The sequence below is a fragment of the Oncorhynchus gorbuscha genome, linkage group LG16, assembly GCF_021184085.1.
Source record: "Oncorhynchus gorbuscha isolate QuinsamMale2020 ecotype Even-year linkage group LG16, OgorEven_v1.0, whole genome shotgun sequence".
Lineage (NCBI taxonomy): Eukaryota > Metazoa > Chordata > Actinopteri > Salmoniformes > Salmonidae > Oncorhynchus > Oncorhynchus gorbuscha.
In genome coordinates, this window is record NC_060188.1 from 13340900 (window position 1) to 13361356 (window position 20457).

At 44.5% G+C, this 20457-nt stretch overlaps 1 protein-coding gene across 22 annotated transcripts in view; it reads right to left on the reverse strand.

Annotated features, from left to right (window-relative positions):
* Window positions 1-961: 961 nt before the first annotated feature.
* The window catches only part of LOC123998958 (myosin-binding protein C, fast-type-like), a 47081-nt gene continuing 27585 nt past the window's right edge, over window positions 962-20457 (reverse strand). For 20 of the 22 annotated variants that reach the window (XM_046304244.1, XM_046304237.1, XM_046304231.1 and 17 more), the window contains 24 exons: window positions 20188-20236; window positions 17826-17849; window positions 17319-17375; window positions 17065-17237; window positions 16707-16839; window positions 16294-16418; window positions 15079-15184; window positions 14772-14932; window positions 14468-14633; window positions 14045-14151; window positions 13883-13912; window positions 13622-13761; window positions 13270-13429; window positions 12889-12993; window positions 12495-12683; window positions 12240-12374; window positions 11906-12073; window positions 11564-11652; window positions 11094-11289; window positions 8126-8265; window positions 7748-7907; window positions 5105-5241; window positions 2135-2322; window positions 962-1463 (listed from right to left, as the gene is read on the reverse strand). In XM_046304244.1, coding sequence (XP_046160200.1) covers window positions 1406-1463; window positions 2135-2322; window positions 5105-5241; window positions 7748-7907; window positions 8126-8265; window positions 11094-11289; window positions 11564-11652; window positions 11906-12073; window positions 12240-12374; window positions 12495-12683; window positions 12889-12993; window positions 13270-13429; window positions 13622-13761; window positions 13883-13912; window positions 14045-14151; window positions 14468-14633; window positions 14772-14932; window positions 15079-15184; window positions 16294-16418; window positions 16707-16839; window positions 17065-17237; window positions 17319-17375; window positions 17826-17849; window positions 20188-20236 — 2996 coding nt within the window. In that variant the 3' untranslated portion in view covers window positions 962-1405. The remainder of the gene's footprint in view (window positions 1464-2134; window positions 2323-5104; window positions 5242-7747; window positions 7908-8125; window positions 8266-11093; window positions 11290-11563; window positions 11653-11905; window positions 12074-12239; window positions 12375-12494; window positions 12684-12888; window positions 12994-13269; window positions 13430-13621; window positions 13762-13882; window positions 13913-14044; window positions 14152-14467; window positions 14634-14771; window positions 14933-15078; window positions 15185-16293; window positions 16419-16706; window positions 16840-17064; window positions 17238-17318; window positions 17376-17825; window positions 17850-20187; window positions 20237-20457) is intronic. The other 2 variants (XM_046304239.1, XM_046304226.1) reach the window with 1 other exon arrangement.

The window sequence follows — 20457 nt, forward strand, 5'->3', positions numbered from 1 at the left end:
TCCCCTCCCCATACCCATTACCTCCTCTCCACTCCCCATACCCATTACCTACTCTACTCTCCACTCCACATACCCATTACCTCCTCTCCACTCCCCATACCCATTACCTACTCTCCACTCCACATACCCATTACCTACTCTCCACTCCACATACCCATTACCTACCCTCCACTCCACATACCCATTACCTACCCTCCACTCCACATACCCATTACCTACTCTCCACTCCACATACCCATTACCTACTCTCCACTCCCCATACCCATTACCTACTCTACTCTTCACTCCACATACCCATTACCTACTCTACTCTCCACTCCACATACCTATTACCTACTCTCCACTCCACATACCTATTACCTACTCTCCACTCCCCATACCCATTACCTACTCTCCACTCCACTCCACTCCACATACCCATTACCTACTCTCCACTCCCCATACCCATTACCTACTCTCCACTCCACTCCACATACCCATTACCTACTCTCCACTCCACTCCCCATACCCATTACCTACTCTCCACTCCACTCCCCATACCCATTACCTACCCTCCACTCCCCATACCCATTACCCACCCTCCACTCCCCATACCTATTACCCACCCTCCACTCCCCATACCTATTACTTCCCCTTCCCATTCCCTACCCTTACACTCCCCATACCTATTACCTACCCTACACTCCCCATACCTAATGCAACCAATATGATGGAAGGTAGGTGCACACACACACACACACACACACACACACACACACACACACACACACACACACACACACACACACACACACACACACACACACACACACACACACACACACACACACACACACACACACACACACACACACACACACACACACACACACACACACACTTTCACTAGCAGAATTACAATCATAAATTCCACCAGCCGTGATAAACCCGCTCGGGACCTTACACACAACACTGACAATGCTTTGGTAAATGACTGTTTTATGTGTGTTGCACTGACAGGTTCATGTCACAGATAAGAAGAATCCATCTCTGAGCTGTAATGTTCCGCTATTATTAAGGTACTCTATTACTACTCTCAATTAGCTTGTCTCAATGCAGTGGTCTGTTATTATCATAATTCATTCAGTTATTACCGATATGGTATTTGACATGCCACTGGTGATGATGTGAGAACGAGAGGGATAGAGAGAGGAAGAAAGAGAGAGAGAGGGATAGAGAGAGGAAGAGAGAGAGAGAGAGAGAGAGAGAGAGAGAGGGATAGAGAGAGGAAGAAAGAAAAAGAGGGAGATAGAGAGAGCATATTTAGAAAACATCACCAGTTTTTTATTCTAATCATATTTATTCACGTCTATCCTGTTATACATAATCCATTATGATTCCTGCAGAACTGTATCCTCTGGTGTTTCTATCGGTCACTGTAACTCATTTCTTCTCCTCGTCTCCTTCTTTCTTCTCCTTTAAGACTGGGGAGGGCAGAGAGAGAAACTCACCATGAAAGAGAGGCTAGAGGGGGAATTTATCCTACTTTAATCTCCAAAGTGTTGGTCCCATTTCTGTTATTACTCTTAAATGTTGTGCACAAATTTGTTTACATCCCTGTTAGTGAGCATTTCTGTAACAGGCCCTTTTGTGGGGAAACACCTGGCTCCCAAGTGGGTGGGCCTATGCCCTTCCAGTCCCACCCATGGCTGTGCCCTGCCCAATCATGTGATATCCATAGATTAGGGCCTTATGAATTTATTTAAATTGACTGATTTCCTTCTATGAAGTGTAACTTTGTAAATGGTTGTGTTTATATTTTTGTTCAGTATAATATGATGATTTGTATTCTGTACAACTGCCTGAATCATACACTCACAATCTCTACATGTAATCTTGTTAGGGAAAATGACACACTATCAGAGTGTTCCCAACAAGCGATAATCATAAGTCATAGATTGTGAATCCATGACCAGCTTTGTAATAATGGGTTTAACGGATGATAACTGATGATTAGTTAGACAACTATTGACTGCCAATAAAAGTCTGTCTCATGCTGAGTATGATAGGAGTTGTAGTGTGTGTGTGTGTGTGTGTGTGTGTTTGTGCATGTCTATGTGTGAATGCATGACACTGTGTGTGTGTGTGCCAGTACCTCGGACTTCCAGCCTGCACTCCACCTCGTCCTCCCCCCAGGTCGTTGATGGCCTTACAGGAGTACTTGCCCCCGTCAAACTGGCCGGGCTTCCTGATGTTCAGGGTCAACACCCCCTGGTTGTTCTGCATCAAGAATTTAGGATCCTCCCCAATGATCATCTTGTTCTTCATCCACACTATCTTAGCCTGAGGAGAGGACGGGAGAGGGGGGGTTAAGAGAGGAGGGGGGGGGGGGTTAAGAGAGGAGGGGGGGGGACTTTAATTTTAATTGGGGAAACATTTGGCCTTGAAATATACATCACCAACTCACTAGGCAATTTTACATTGACCCCGGTTTATTCGACAAAAGCAATATCAAAGTAACATGTGTAATGGAAAGGCAGATATAGGAGACATTTTCTGAAGTATGATAACAGTTTTATCGATTCAACAGGGGTGGATTTTAGTAATTTTTCTTTATTTGTGAAAAAAAGATGGAAATAATGTTTTTCAGGATAAATAATGATTGCCTAATAATTTAAGGTACCCGGGGCACGTGATGTCACCGAGTAACTATAAAGCTCCACTCCACATTTAATTCTATGCTTACAATATACATTTTTCCAACTACACTGAACAAAAATATAAACACAACATGTACAGTGTTGGTCCCATATTTCATGATCTGAAATAAAAGATACCATACGCACAAAAAGGTTATTCCGCTCCAATTTTGTGCACAGATTTGTTTACATCCCTGTTAGTGAGCATTTCTGCCAAGATAATCCATCCACCTGACAGGTGTGGCATATCAAGAAGCTAATTAAACAGCATGATCAATACACAGGTGCACCTTTTGCTTAGGACAATAAAAGGCCACTCTAAAATTTGAAGTTTTGTCGCAACACAATGGCCACAGATGTGTCAAGTTTTGAGGGAGTGTGCAATTGGCATGCTGACTGCAGGAGTGTCCACCAGAGCTGTTGCCAGAGAATTGAATGTTCATTTCTCTACCAAAGTTGTTTTAGACTAGCCCAGGACCTCCATATCAGCCACCCGGACAGCTGATGAAACTGTGGGTTTGCACAATCAAATTTTTCCACAACCTGTCAGAAACCGTCTCAGGGAAACTCATCTGCGTGCTCGTCGTCTTCACCAGGGTCTTGACTTGACTGCAGTTCGGCATCGTAACCGATATCAGTGGGCAAATGCTCACCTTCGATGGCCACTGGCACGCTAAAGAAGTGTGCTCTTCACGGATTATTCCCGGTTCCAACTGTACTGGCCAGATGGCAGACAGCGTGTATGGTGTCATGTTGGCGAGCGGTTTGCTGATGTCATCGTTGTGAACAGACGCTCAGCCCAGTCAAAACTGTTCGCTGCTCTGGCTCCCCAATGGTGGAACAAACTCCCTCACGACGCCAGGACAGCGGAGTCAATCACCACCTTCCGGAGACACCTGAAACCCCACCTCTTTAAGGAATACTTAGGATAGGATAAAGTAATCCTTCTCACCCCCCCTTCCCCCCTTAAAATATTTAAATGCACTATTGTAAAGTGGCTGTTCCACTGGATGTCATAAGGTGAATGCACCAATTTGTAAGTCGCTCTGGATAAGAGCGTCTGCTAAATGACTTAAATGTAAATGTAAACAGAGTGCCCAGTGGTGGCGGTTGGGGGGGAGAGTACATTGTGTGTCAGTGAGAAAGAGATACTCCAGACAGCCTAACTGACCGCTCAGAGACGTCCGCAAGGTCCTAAAGCAGTTTCCTCGTTTTGTATCACATTCCAATGATAAAACTGTGGGGGACAAAAATGCAATTTCAGAGTGTGGGGGGGACATGTCCCAAATTAAAGTTGCGCCCCTGTGGGCATGCATAAGCTACGGGCAACAAACACAACTGCATTTCATCGACGGCAATTTGAATGCACATTGATACCGTGACGAGATCCTGAGGCCCATTGCCGTGCCATTCATCTGCCGCCATCACCTCATGTTTCAGCATGATAATGCACAGCCCCATGTCGTAAGGAACTGTACACAATTCCTGGAAGTTATTCCATTGCCTGCATACTCACCAGACATGTCACACATTGAGCATATTTGGGATGCTCTGGATCGACGTGTACAACAGTGTGTTCCAGTTCCCGACAATAACCAGCAACTTCACACAGCCATTGAAGAGGATTGGGACAACATTCCACAAGCCACAATCAACAGCCGGATCAACTGTATGTGAAGGAGATGTGTTGCGCTGCATGAGGCAAATGGTGGTCACACCAGATAGTGACTGGTTTTCTGATCCACGCCCCTATTTTCTTTTTTAAAGGTATCTGTGACCAACAGATGCCTATCTGTATTCCTGTGAAATACATAGATTAGGGCCTAATGAATTCATTTCAATTTGACTGATTTCCTTATATGAACTAACTCAGTAAAATCTTGAAAATTGTTGCATGTTGAGTTTATATTTTTGTACAGTGTACAAAAATAAAGTTTCTTTGCAGTACATGGATTGTCCTGACTTCGGGATCTCGAGTGGCACTGCATCGCAGTGCTAGAGGCGTCACTACAGACCCTGGTTCAATTCCAGGCTGTATCACAACCGGCTGTGTATCACAACCGGCCTGAAACATGAAACAGATAGGTGGGAAGGGATACAGGTTGTTGCCAATTTATTAATGTAAAATGTGACTAAATGGTAATGGAAACACTTCAACCACTACATTTGTATTTTAGGTGTAACATCATTACGTCCAGCTGTTTGTATCGACACAAGATCGTTAAATGGAAACGCACCCAAGCAGGCAATTGTCGCATCTATTTTCTATGCCAACTTTCTAAATGTTGAAAAGTCATCGGACAAGTTAATGGAACCACAGCTTGTGACACAAACGCACCGTCAAACAGCTTCTTGTTCTCGCTCTCTCAACACACACTCACACTTAATTAAAGTACTGCCCCCCCCACACACACACACACCCTCACCTTAGGGTAGGCCCGGACAGCACAGCTGATGGCAGTACTGTAGCCTGCAACAACAACCCTGTCCACTAGGGGAGCTGTAAACTTGGGGGAGCTGCTCATGTCCTTCTCTTTGAAGGCTGGTTTGTTGTACTCCAGATCTGAGGGAGGGATATAGATGGGGACTGTGATAGCTGTGTTTATTAGGCTATATAATAATAATATTAATAAATGCCATTTAGCAGGTGCTTCTATCCAAAGGGACTGACAGTCATGCGTGCATACATTTTACGTATGTCTTGTCCCGGGAATCAAACCCACTATCCTGGCATTACAAGCCGCATGCTTTAGCTTTACCAACTGAGCTACAGAGGACCACATGTTGTCTATTATATCTACATACTACATTTGGTTTAGTACAGTATTGTGTAGTGTAGTGGTTCTCAAACTGAGGTTCGCAAGAAGGTTTTGTGGAGGGGAGTCGCAAGTTGGAAACAATCTTTTCACACATTTTAAATCAGCTACATAAAGTTTAGCAATCTGCTACGAACACATCTTTGCCAGTACAATAGGCTACCTGGCAATTTCATTGATTATTTTCACATTTTAGAAGGTTTGGGTGGCTAGTACTGGCTATATTTCTAAAGATATCTGTAACACTGTAACAGTCTTTTTTTACTTATGGGGTGAAGATGTGTAACATATTCTGGTGAATTTATTATAAGATTTGTGAGGAAGAAATAGACTACAGACAGACCATGGTTAGGCTGTTACGGTGACTGTATTACAGCCACGCCGGCGGTCACGAGTCATGACCGCAGTCAAATTCCATGTGACCGTTTAGTCACAGTAACTAGACTTCTCCAAGTTCTTATGCTGCTGATGGTCATTAGCAGCCTACCAAACTTGCTAACTGCCTGGTACTGAGCAGGCAGTTAGCAAATCAAAACCCTTCAAGAGAGCCCATGAGAAAAGCCCATGCATGTGTTATCACTTGTGAGTGATGCGTTATCACTTATGAATAATGCATTATCACTTGTGAGTGGTGCATTATCACTTGTGAATAGTGCATTATCACTTGTGAATGGTGCGTTATCACTTGTGAATGGTGCGTTATCACTTGTGAGTGATGTGTTATCACTTGTGAGTGATGCGTTATCACTGGTGAATGATGCGTTATCACTGGTGAATGATGCGTTATCACTTGTGAGTGGTGCATTATCACTTGTGAATGGTGCATTATCACTTGTGAATGGTGTTATCACTTGTGAATGGTGCGTTATCACTGTTATCACTTGTGAGTGATGACTGGTGAATGATGTTATCACTGGTGAATGATGCGTTATCTTGTGAATGATGCGTTATCACTTGTGAGTGACGTTATCACTGGTGAATGATGTTATCACTTGTGAATGATGTTATCACTTGTGAGTGATGCGTTATCACTGGTGAATGATGCGTTATCACTGGTGAATGATGCGTTATCACTTGTGAATGATGTTATCACTTGTGAGTGATGCGTTATCACTTGTGAGTGATGCGTTATCATGAGTGATGCGTTATCACTTGTGAGTGATGTTATCACTGGTGAATGATGCGTTATCACTGGTGAATGATGCGTTATCACTTGTGAGTGATGAATGATGCGTTATCACTGAGTGATGCGTTATCAATGATGCGTTGTGAATATCACTTGTGAATGATGCGTTATCACTTGTGAATGATGCGTTATCACTTGTGAGTGATGCGTTATCACTTGTGAATGATGCGTTATCACTTGTGAATGATGCGTTATCACTTGTGAGTGATGTGTTATCACTTGTGAGTGATGTGTTATCACTTGTGAATGATGCCCAGCTTGTGTGCAGTAAGAAAAGAAACAGAACATGCCTTTTTTTTGCAACTTTTCCATAATCGCACACCTCTTGTAGCCTAGCCCAAAGCCCTAAATGTTTTGATAAGGTTTGGTAAGGTTTGTATCACAAAAATAAAGTGGCCAAATAACTTCTTAAAATGAAGCACATTAATCCGCTTTACAACCAGTGTAGAGCCTAACTGGTATACATAGGCAGCGTGTGAGTTTCAAATTTGGGGAAGATATTTTTCACACTGTCGTGCGCGCATTGCTGCGCTTATAATGTGAAGAAATAGCCTAATAGTTTATCAACATTTTAAGAGAAACGTTCTGAACTGTTGCATCAGCCTCAATGCCTTTGTTGATGCTAGTGGTTGTATTGATTTTGAATCTATCGCATCCCACAACTGTCCCAGACTATGTTTGGAATATTTATTTCTCACACAGAAGACCAAGTTGACCAATACAATAGGTCAACTTTTGTACTATGGGGGATAGTAGATTGACATACTGTAGGCTAGTGCTTACCCTAACCATGGTTTCCATTCTCCGATACATATAGGTAGACCATATGACCCGGCTTGCTCTGAACTCCAGAGAAGTGACATGATATCCCTAGTTGATATTGGCTGCTAATAGCTATGAATGACTTTAATCTCAAAATGCTGGTGTAAAACTCAGTTTATTTCTCGATCTTGCCTTTTGAAAATGCATCACTGTTTATGGCTGTAATGACAGGCTACATTTGCACAGCGATGGTGTGTGCGTGTTTGCGTGAGTGTGCAGAGGGGTGTAGTATTGTAGTGTGTTACCTGTTTTGCCTATGATGGCAGTGTTCTTGCTGAAGGCCACCTCATCGCTCAAGCCACAGATGTTCTCACTGAACACACGGAAGGAGTACTCGTTCCCCATGACCAGGTCAGACGCTGTGCAGTTGGGCCGGCGGTTGTGCTCGTACACTGTGAACCAACCCTGACCAGAGAGAAGAGGAGAGGGAGAGAGAGAAATATGTTTACAGAGAACTAGAGAGGTTGAAAGAAAAGGGGATGATATGTGGATATATAGAGGCAGATGTTTGAGAACAGAGGACGAGGGTAGAGAGGGCAGAGAAGGAGAGGTAAGGTGGATACACAGTAAAGAAAGAGAGAGCTATAGAGAGATGAGGAAAGACAGAGGAGGGAGTTGGAGACCTGGGTCTTCTTGTCAGCCTTCTGGATGGTGTAGCCGATGATATCAGTGTTGCCTGTGTCTTTGGGGGGCTTCCACTCCAGAGCAGCATTGAAGCCCCACACATCTGTTACCATCACATTTATAGGAGGACCTGGCTTGTCTGTGAGGGGGGGGAGTACATTTTGTGTCAGTGAGAAAGAGATCTCTTTTAACAGACAGACAGCGGAAATGGAGCATGTGGAGTGTGTCTCATGTACGTCAGTACTCCAGTATGTTTGTCATTAATCCTGGTCTCTGCCGTGCTGCTGCTGCTGTGACTAAACATGTGTGGGGGCTGATCTGAGGAGGCTGGGCCCTCTCATTAGCTCACCTCCCAGCAGGGGAAAGGAGACAAAGGCTCCTAATCCCACCCTAATCCCAGTCTACACACCAATAATGCCAATGGAACCCCACTGCATAATCCACCCACCCAGCCATACAGCACCCTGACCCTCACACGGGTGCTAAAGGGAGCAGGAAGGAGGGAAAGAGGGGAGGGAAGGAGCCAAGCGGTGGTACGGTGGCAGTCAGGGCAGGAGGGAAGGATTAAGAAGAGAGGAGAGGAAGACTGGAATCAGCCTCTTTGATGATTCCCTCCGAGGATTAAATGAGGAATTATCATCACATTAAACTCTGGGGTGTCATCCTAGATTTAAGTCATTGCATCATGGTGGCTCCATATTTGACTGTAATAAGTAATAAAACATACTAGCTATAGTGACTGAAGGGTGAGTGGGGACATACATGGTGGCTCCATATTTGACTGTAATAAGTAATAAAACATACTAGCTATAGTGACTGAAGGGTGAGTGGGGACATACATGGTGGCTCCATATTTGACTGTAATAAGTAATAAAACATACTAGCTATAGTGACTGAAGGGTGAGTGGGGACATACATGGTGGCTCCATATTTGACTGTAATAAGTAATAAAACATACTAGGTAGTGACTGAAGGGTGAGTGGGGACATACATGGTGGCTCCATATTTGACTGTAATAAGTAATAAAACATACTAGGTAGTGACTGAAGGGTGAGTGGGGACATACATGGTGGCTCCATATTTGACTGTAATAAGTAATAAAACATACTAGCTATAGTGACTGAAGGGTGAGTGGGGACATACATGGTGGCTCCATATTTGACTGTAATAAGTAATAAAACATACTCGGTATAGTGACTGAAGGGTGAGTGGGGACATACATGGTGGCTCCATATTTGACTGTAATAAGTAATAAAACATACTCGGTATAGTGACTGAAGGGTGAGTGGGGACATACAGTCACAGTGGCAAGGAAAAGGAGATGAACCCTTTGGAATTACCTGGACTTCTGCTTAAACTGGTCATACAATTTGATCTGATCTTCATCTAAGTCACAACAACACACAAACAGTCTGCTTAAACTAATAACACACAAACAATTATACGTTTTCATGTCTTTATTGACACACTGTAAACATTCACAGTGCAGGGTGGGAAAAGTATGTGAACACTTGGATTTAACAACTGGTTGACCCTCCTTTGGCAGCAATAACCTCAACCAAACGTTTTCTGTAGTTGCAGATCAGACCTGCACAACGGTCAGGATGAATTTTGGACCATTCATCTTTACAAATCTATTTCAGTTCAGCAATATTTTTGGGATGCCTGGTGTGAACCCCTCTCTTGAGGTCATGCCACAGCATCTCAATTGGGTTGAGGTCAGCACTCTGACTGGGCCACTCCAGAAGGCGTATTTACTTCTGTGTTTTGGGTCGTTGTCCTGTGGCATCCCCCAACTTCTGTTTAGCTTCAATTGGCGGATAGATAGCCTTACATTCTCCTGCAAAATGTCTTGATAAACTTGGGAATTCATTTTTCCGTCGATGATAGCAAGCTGTCCAGGCCCTGAGGCAACAAAACAGCTCCAAACCATGATGCTTCCTCCACCATACTTTACAGATGGGATGAGGTTTTGATGTTGGTGTGCGGTGCCTTTTTTCTCCACACAGTGTTGTGTGTTCCTTCAAACAACTCCACTGTAGTTTCATCTGTCCCCAGAATATTTTGCCAGTACCACTGTGGAACATCCAGATGCTCTTTTGCGAACTTCAGATGTGCAGCAATGTTTTTTTTGGACAGCAGTTGCTTCTTCTGTGGTGTCCTCCCATGAACAGTGTTTTACATATCGTAGACTCGTCAACAGAGATGTTAGCATGTTCCAGAGATATCTGTAAGTCTTTAGCTGACACTCTAGGATTCTTCTTAACCTCATTGAGCATTCTGAGCTGTGCTCTTGCAGTCATCTTTGCAGGACGGCCACTCCTAGGGAGAGTATCAGCAGTGATGAACTTTCTCCATTTATAGACAATTTGTCTTACCGTGGACTGATGAACATCAAGGCTTTTAGAGATACTTTTGTAACCCTTTCCAGCTTTATACAAGTCACCAATTCTTAATCTTGGGTCTTCTGAGATCTCCTTTGTTCAAGGCATGGTTCACATCAGGCAATGTTTCTTGTGAATAGCAAACTCAAATTTTGTGAATGTTTTTTATAGGTCAGGCCAGCTCTTACCAACATCTCCAATCTCATCTCAATGATTGTATTCCAGGTTAGCTGACTCCTGACTCCAATTAGTGTTTGGACAAGTCATTAGCCTAGGGGTTCATGTACCTTTCCCAACCTACAAGGCGAATGTTTAAATTATGTACTCAATATAGACAAGAAAAATACAATACTTTGTGTGTTATTAGTTAAAGCAGACTGTGTTTGTCTATTGTTGTGACTTGGATGAAGATCAGATCTAATTGTATGACCAACTGATGCAGAAATCCAGATACATCCGAAGGGTTCAAATACTTTTTCTTGCCACTGTACATATGGCCTCCATCCCAAATGGAAACCCTATTGCCTATATAGTGCACTACTTTTCACCAGAGCCCCTATTGATGTTGGTGCCAGTGACTGACCTACGATCTGGATGTGTATGTCAGCCTTGTCCTGCATGTTGTCTATCTGGACAGACAGGGTGTACGTCCCAGAGTGGTCCCTTTCTGCCGAGCGGATGAACAGGATGGTGTCAAAGTCACTGGTGCGGATGCCCACCGACTTATTCTCCAGGGGCTCACCATCTTTCAGCCAGTTGACCACGGGGCGAGGCTTCCCCTGGGGAAACAGAGGGGTGATATGGTCAGTGAATGAAAATGACATTTACTGAATTAAAGAGTGAGATGCTGCTACAGGAGAAGTGCAGAAGGAACACCCTAAAGTGAGAAAGGTGTAGACTGGCAAGAATATCCCATTTTCTGATTGGTTTATTTTTGCATTACAGGACAATGATTGCTCCTCTTTTCACACAATGAGACCCAGATAACATGAAGTCAGCCCTGCCTCTAGCCTGGGGAAGATTACTACTGTGTGGTGCTAGGTGTTCTCAGACCTGGAAGGGGATGACCAGGTTGATCTTCTCGCCCACTTTCCTGATGAACTTGGTTCTTAGCTGGCGAGGCAGGCGGATCTTTGGGTACTCTGAGACATGGAGGGAGACAGAAAGGAATGTCAACACAGAAGTAATGGAGGTGGCTGTGTATACCGTGTGTGTCAGAGGTCTATGGAGAAGTGTGTGTGTGTGTGTGTGTGTGTGTGTGTGTGTGTGTGTGTGTGTGTGTGTGTGTGTGTGTGTGTGTGTGTGTGTGTGTGTGTGTGTGTGTGTGTGTGTGTGTGTGTGTGTGTGTGTGTGTGTGTGTGTGTGCGTGCGTCCATGCATGCGTGTGAGTCTGACCCATGATCTCTCTGATGATGACAGACTGTTTCATGGTGCAGGGGGGGCTGCGTCCAGCGATGTTCATAGCCACCACCCTGAACAAGAGCTTCTCTCCTGTTGGCAGCCCCTTCACACGGTACGTGTTCTTGTCCACTGGCTCCTTATTGGCTTCTACCCAGTTATCCTCTGAGGGATGGACCAATAGCAGAAGAGTATTCATTGTCATCCACTTGGAAATGAGATTGTTCATCTGTAGGGTTTTATAGGAATTCTATATAGGAATTCTATAGGAGCGATTAGTGAATTAGAAGGAATAATAATGTTATTGAACAATCCCCAAATCCTCCTTCACCTCCTTCTTTGCACCACTCGATTATGTACCCGTCAACGCCCCCTGCTCCAACCCTCTCTGGAGGACGCCACTTCAGGGCACAGGTGCTGTCTGTTACATCCTCCACCGTCAGACGAGTGGGCTCACTGGTAGGGGCTGACAGAGAGAGAGAGAGAATAGTTAAGAGGAGAGGAAGACCGAGGTAAGCTGTATAAGTAGAGTATCAGGAGATTGAAAGGCTTCTCTCCACTGCTCTAGTAATAAGTGTCTACCCACCTATGGGCATGAAGGGCTTTGAGTTGCCGCTGGGCTGGGAGATCCCGATCCCGTTGACAGCAAACACTCTCATCTCATAAAAAACACCCTCAATCATCTTCTTAGCCTCGTACGTGGTTGACTCAAACACCTCAAAGTTCAGCTTGGTCCACCTGGAGGAACCCTGCTTCTTCCTCTCCATCAGGTAGCCTGCGAGTGACATCATCACATAGCGACATTACATCATCACAAAGCGACATCATCACAGAGAGACATCTTCACAGAGCGACATCATCACAGAGAGACATCATTAGATCTTACCAATGTAATGAGAGAGGTTAACAGATGCCTGTTAACCCAGAGGAAAGAGAGTCTGATAGCTCAACAGATAGATGTAAAAATAGGAAAGGTGCACCTTTGATGGGCGCACCCCCGTCAAATTTGGGGGGATCCCATGTAATGGTGGCTGTGTCCTCGCCAACTCCCATACATCTGACGTTCTCTGGAGGGTTCGGCACATCTGGAGTGGACAGGGGGAACAGTCAGGACAGAGGTGTTCTTACCAGCTCAGAATGGGTTCTAACTTAATGTCACATCTATTATTGAATCTCTCTTAGTGAATTGTTTTTACATATCTGTTTACATATATATTGCATAAGAGGGGAGAACAAGACACAGAGAGAGAAAAGGGAGAGAGCAGGGAGATGTGGGGGAAAGAGGAGAGGAGTGTAGAGAGAGAGTAGACGACTGGAAAGAGAGAGGAGAGTGAGAGAAGGAGAGAGAGAGTACCACTGACCAACAATCTTGACATTGAGCTCAGCCCTGTCCTCTCCAGCTGGGTTGGTCACTATGATGGAGTACTGGCCTTCGTCTGGCCTCTCCGCCCCCTCAATGACAAAGCTGCTCAGAGTGGTCCTGGTTTCCACCCTCACTCTGCCCTCCGCCTCCGATATCACCTAGAGACAGGAACAGGGAGGGCACTTAGACAACTGGACTGACACTGTCTGGTGATTCAGCTACTGGGTGTAACTTGGATGGCCTAATGGTTGATTAATGTGAGTGACACCCTGCCTTCCTTAGAGAAGCATGCTGGGGCAGGGGTTTGATGTGTGTGTGAGGAGGATGTAACAGAAAGACTAGATCCTCACAGTGTCTCCTTTCATCCAGCACACAGTGGGGACAGGCTCTCCTGTGATCTCCACATCAAGGCGGAGCTTGTTGCCAGCCACCACAACAATGGTGTTCTTGCTGCCCGTGCCACTAGTGTCCAGGTGGATTTTGGGAGGGTCTGTGAGGAGCGGAGGAATGTCAGAGAGGGACAGGTGGTCCTGGGTGATTATCACAGTATTAAATACACTGTAATAAATAGGTAATGCCAACAGATGATAGGTGACAATAGCCACACCTACCTTGGCGTGGAACATATTCGATCTTTATTTCTGAGATTAACAGGGAAAACACATGAATCAGTATTGTTTAAAATGCAGGCTCTGCTTCATTGTACTCAGTAAAACTTAGAGGAGTCTCTCTCTCTTTCTTGCTCTCTCTCTCTCACTCACTCTCTCACTCACCAATGAAGTTGAGTTTAGCGGAGAGGGAGAGTGCGTATCCTTCAGGGACAAAGGTGTAGTTTCCTTCATCCTGCGGCTTCACATCATCAATCGTCAGCTTGTGGATCCTGGAGAACCAAAGGCAACCCAACATTACCAAGGAGACAACAGACACTTGCAGTGACCCACAATTATGCAAAGCACAGTTACCCTGGCAACATGCTTCATTATGCAATATCAAGTAAAAAGACGTAAAAAGCTCCTTCCCTGCATGACCAGTGTTGCCATGGCAAAAAACAACTGCCATAGGTGGGTCTAGCTAGTGAGAATATGTACTGTACTGACAAGATCCCATGGAGAAGGAGAATTTGAGGATGTTCAGGCCTGTCTGAAGTTACTGCAACTCAATGAGGACCCCCCCCCCCCAGTAATGTGATGCCATACCTTCCGATGTGTGACATCTTGATGCGGTTGCCGGGTTTGACCTCCACACCGTCCTTGAACCACTTGCCCACCACCTTCTCATCAGACACCTCACACTTGAACATGGCCTGTTCACACGCCTTCACCGACAGGTCAGCTATACTCTGCAGAACCTCCAGCTCCTTGGCTGAGCACCAGGGATAGAGATGAAGGGAAGGAGAGAGAAAGAGAAAACAGAAAGAGACAGCATTTCAGACTCTTCCAAAAATGAAGTTAATAAAACATTTCCTTATTTAGTGTACTGTATGATATCCGGAAGTGGTACCTTCCACTTCCAGTTCTCCTTTGGATTCTCCCCCGTTAGTGTAAACATAGTACATTCCGATGTCCTCTATGGTTGCTTCATTGATGACCAGAGTGTGTTTCTTCCCATCCTTCTTTATCCTGTACTTCCCATCCTTGGTCAGCTCAACTCCATCTTTCATCCTGAGCACGGATGAGACACACACAGACATAGAAATAGCATTTAACAGCGGAGTCACATATACACACAAATGCCACAGCTGTAACAGAGATTGATTGATTGATTTAGTTACTTAGTCATTTGATTAAAAAGGGTATGAGTCCCTCACCATTTGACGTTGGCTCCTTCCTCTGAGACCTCACACTCAAACTCCACCTTCTCTCCCACCACTACATGCACATCGTCCAGCAGCTTGGTGATGGTGACCGGGGGCTCTGTGGATAGACACAGCCGTCAACACAACTCATACACCTCATACAAACACCGTGGGGAAGTTACACACATACACAACCACACTTACAGGAAAACTCACCAACAAAGACTTGACCGCTCAACACCAAAGTAAGCAGAAGAATAAGGAGGACAAAGGGGAAGAATGATGAAGCTATAGATTTCATGGCACAGCACTGTATAATGTGCTAACACAAAGACAAAAACACCTAACATGTACCAGACCGTACCAGGATTCGATACCATGTTTCACAACAACACAATGTTCTCCATAGTCTCCGTTAATACTGCTATAGAAACAGAGAACTGAGCTGTTGTGGTACGGGGGAGACAGTACCTCAGGTCTCCGGGAAGGTGACATCAACATCACTGAGTCAATGCGTGATGCTAAGCTAACATCCGTTAGCTGCCGTCCTCTACATCCACCTCCCTCTGACCTCCTTTTGCTCAGCAACCTCAGCAGATGATAGATACAGTACCATGCTCACAACAACAGCACAACAACGTACTCCGAAGGAGGGGGGGGACAGTACTTCAGGTCTCCAGAAGGTGACTGAACTGTGTGATCGATGCTAAGCTAGCTTCCATCCGCTAAACACACGTACACCTTCTCTCACGTTAGACACATCAACACGTATGGCATTGATATAAACACTGACAGAAGCAATAGGGACGTCTAAATATACACACAACATACTGTGGTTGTCACACTGGAATGGCGTCTGTGTGGGGAAAGCTTACCCGTTGCTGTACGGTCTGATAAATGCAAAAACAGGATGAAATGAATGGGCACAGAGAGAGAGCAAAGCATGTAATGATTGAGGAGCAAATGCATCTTTGTCCCTCTACCCAAAATCAACATGACACACAGAACACGCATAAAACACGCTACAAACCGGACAACAAATATAGGACGACAACGTTGTGCAAACTTACTGTTCATAAACAGTAATACACACATACATATAAACATTGAGACATGTACTGCATACACAGTAAATGTTGACAGACCCTACACACTCAAAGACACTGAACTAAGCAGGGAACAACTCCCTCCCCTCAAACACCCTATGTAAAGATGCTGAGTGTTTACCTTTGACAAAGACTTCAGTGAAGCTCTTCTCCTCTCCCACCACACACTCATAGGCTGCATCGTCAGACAGGTTGCTCTTGTTGATGGTGAGTGTCCGTTTGTTGCCCACGCACTCAAACACATACCTGACATGACAGACAGACAGGGGCAGAGAGAGACACTGGCAGAAAACAGTGAGGACAGACAGACACTAGTGACCGAGTGTCACTCACTCAACTCATCGACAAATGAATGACTCACACGCTCATATAGTCAAATATACTGACAAGCACACACACACACACACACACACACACACACACACACACACACACACACACACACACACACACACACACACACACACACACACACACACACACACACACACACACACACACACACACACACACACACACACCAGCCAGTCTCACTTGGCAGAGGGTTTGATCTCCACTCCGTTCTTCAGCCATTTGACCTGAACGTTGGGGTCATGGAGCTCAACATGCATCTGGGTCCTCTTGCCCTTGTCCACAGAGTAACATTGCTCTAGCTTCTTCAGGAAGGCTGAGGGAGGGAAATAACCACTGTTATGTCTCCAGCCTTTACACACCAGACACAACAACCAGAATAACCCAAGCAACACTACACCAGACTACCTCCCTTTCAGAGCCCCTCAGGCATCCACTATAATAAAACATTCCCTATCCCAAACACTCTCAAGTAGAAATGCCCACAGCTTGCCTACTTCCTCCTCCAGTATCCCCCCCCCCCTTTTTTCTCTCCCCTCACCATCACTCTTCTTGGGTTCCACCTTCTTCATCTTCTTCAGTCTCTTGAGCAGGCCCCTGAGGTCTGTGATGCCATAGTCAAAGGCAATCTTCTCATAGTCACATGGCTTAGCATCCTTCAGGATCTCCCACACATCCACATCCTCTTTGGGCTCGTCCCTCGCCTTTTTTTCCCTGAAAGAGAGGGGGAGAGGAGATTGATTGCGTGTGTGAGAGTATGTGTGATTGCTCATAATGGAGTTAACTCCACCCTACCTTTTTTTGAGGAGGGCACTGAAGTCCAGGTCACCTGCATCCTCTCCTGCATCTCCCCTGGGGACAAGAAAGGGTACGAGTGGGAGAATTAGGTTTCCTACAGTGTTAGGTCAGGTTAGAGGAGTCGGTCATTTCAAACATAACATACAGTATACTGTACATACAAATATACTTGTTGTATATTAAGGTTTCACATAAGATCAATCAACAATGAATAGCTGTGCTATTTCAATGCTATAGTAGTGAATCATTGTTAGTTTACAAAAAATATGGAAGTGAACGAATGGTACTGGACATACAGTAGATGGTACTACACTGTACCCTGCTAAGACGAACACACACACACACACAAACATCCACACCCACATTCACTTTCCCTGACATCAACGATACTGTATTGATATAAAAGTTATAACAGCTCGGAATTCTCATATACTGTACACACAAATATACAGACAGTACACTGTGGTTGCACAGTATCGCACAGTGTCTGTAGCCATGTCTTACCCTTTTTTGGCGCCTTTTATGCCTCTGATAACACAAAACAGGATGGTAATGAGTGAGCATATAGAGCAGAGCATAAGGCGCATACTGACACTTTGCCCGCCTAAATTCAATGGGACATAAAAAACAGCATACTAGTGCACACACACACACACACACACACACACACACACACACACACACACACACACACACACACACACACACACACACACACACACACACACACACACACACACACACACACACACACACACACACACACACACACACACACACACACACACACACACACACACACAGTATTGACCTCTATTTGTTACTGTATGTAACGCAAACACAGATACACTGTACTTGTACAAGGCTGTACATTGACACATATATACAAGGTAAATACTGTGTAAATGTACACGCACAGGTACTGCTGATACACACCCACACAGAGCTTTTCTTACACTCACATAAAGATCCACACATATGACACCTCATGATTGCATCTCTAATGTATGTAATCCATGGGAAATATACACTAGTTCCACTTGAGGCCTTGTCAATGGACCAGACGTACAGCACCAGAAATAGCCTCACATGACAAAGAACACATGAGGGGAAGCACGGGCTATTTCACATCTGAACACACAGTGGACAGATGAAGAATTACAAAGGTGGGAATATGGAAGCACACGGAAGGGAATCGCAAATAATATATTCTGAACACACACAATGGATTCAGGTTCTGGAAGAAGCATAGGACAAGGCTGCCTTATAACAGAGAGGCGGAAAGGCCAGACACAGAATCGCTGAGGAGGTAGATGGGGGTACACACGGATGAATCGCAATGACTGGATTCTCCATACTTACTGACAGTGGGAGAGGGAATGCAAAGACCACCACATACTCTGGCAAGGTCAACACTAACCCATCCAGCAACCTTTGGGGTGTTGAAGGTTTTTTGGCATCTTGAGTCTTCACACTTTAATTCACACTTGTAACGCATCTATTTTTTCATATCTTTTCATTCTCTTTTTCTTTTCTTCATACCAAAATTCACAAAATAAACAAAAACACAATCTGTGCAATGGTCCTTTGCACATTGTGCTTCATGTTTTACCCTTGCCTTTTTGTCTTTTTGTCTGATTAGGAGAGGAAATCATATTTGAAACAGTAACTAGAGTGAACTGACTGGCGGCAGCACTATGCCAACAAACAGGGATTTTCTACAGCTTCACAGTGAGAGACAGAGCTGCTGCACACATATTGAAACAAGTCTTTGGAGACAGGGAAGAGAAGACACACGAATACAGAGATACAGAGATATACATAGTGAACAGACACAGAAATAGAAACATATGGACACATCATACAACTGAAACATAAAAACACACAAACAAACATACAGGTAAGTCACAGAGACACACCAGTAAGTCACAGAGACACCTTAGTAAGTCACAGAGACACATTAGTAAGTCACAGAGACACATTAGTAAGTCACAGAGACACACCAGTAAGTCAGAGACCACATTAGTAAGTCACAAAGACACACCAGTAAGTCACAGAGACACACTAGTAAGTCACAGAGACACCTTAGTAAGTCACAGAGACACAATTGTAAGTCACAGAGACACATTAGTAAGTCACAGAGACACAACAGTAAGTCACAGAGACACACTAGTAAGTCACAGAGACACCTTAGTAAGTCACAGAGACACAATTGTAAGTCACAGAGACACACCAGTAAGTCACAGAGACACACCAGTAAGTCACAGAGACACACCAGTAAGTCACAGAGACACATTAGTAAGTCACAGAGACACATTAGTAAGTCACAGAGAGACATTAGTAAGTCACAGAGACACATTAGTAAGTCACAGAGACACCTTAGTAAGTCACAGAGACACATTAGTAAGAGAGACATTAGTAAGTCACAGAGACACATTAGTAAGTCACAGAGACACATTAGTAAGTCACAGAGACACATTAGTAAGTCACAGAGACACATTAGTAAGTCACAGAGACACATTAGTAACTCACAGAGAAACATTAGTAAGTCACAGACACACCAGTAAGTCACAGAGACATAAATAGACATGAATGCACAGATAAAGACATAGAAAAGGCAGATGTATAGTACAATGACAGACATACAGTGAAGCCAAAACGCACACAGACAACGTGACTGACACAGATATACCAAAGACACCTACAAACACAGATATGGGAGCCAGAAAGACAGTCAGGGGAAGATATACTCACAGAGTGGGACAGATGCCCGGAGGCAAAGATAGAGAGAATAACCAACATATGTGAGGTGGGAGAGAAAGACAGATGATATGTTGAATGGAACCACCCTGACAGTCACACTCACGATCGCTTGAAGGCATCCAGGATGTTGGCGGGCTGCTCCTCTTGTACGGCTGAAACATGACAGAGGGAGGGAACGGTGAGAGGAACACTGGACTAACTGACAGACAGTTGAAAAATCAGGATGAATAATGGACTGAGTACTGACACTGAAACACATATACACTACCTGCTTTATCATTAAACATTCTGTATCAACTATTGAATTACTTACTGACAAACTCACTGACCACAGGTTAAGTGACAGATACATGACTAAATGGCTGACGATGAT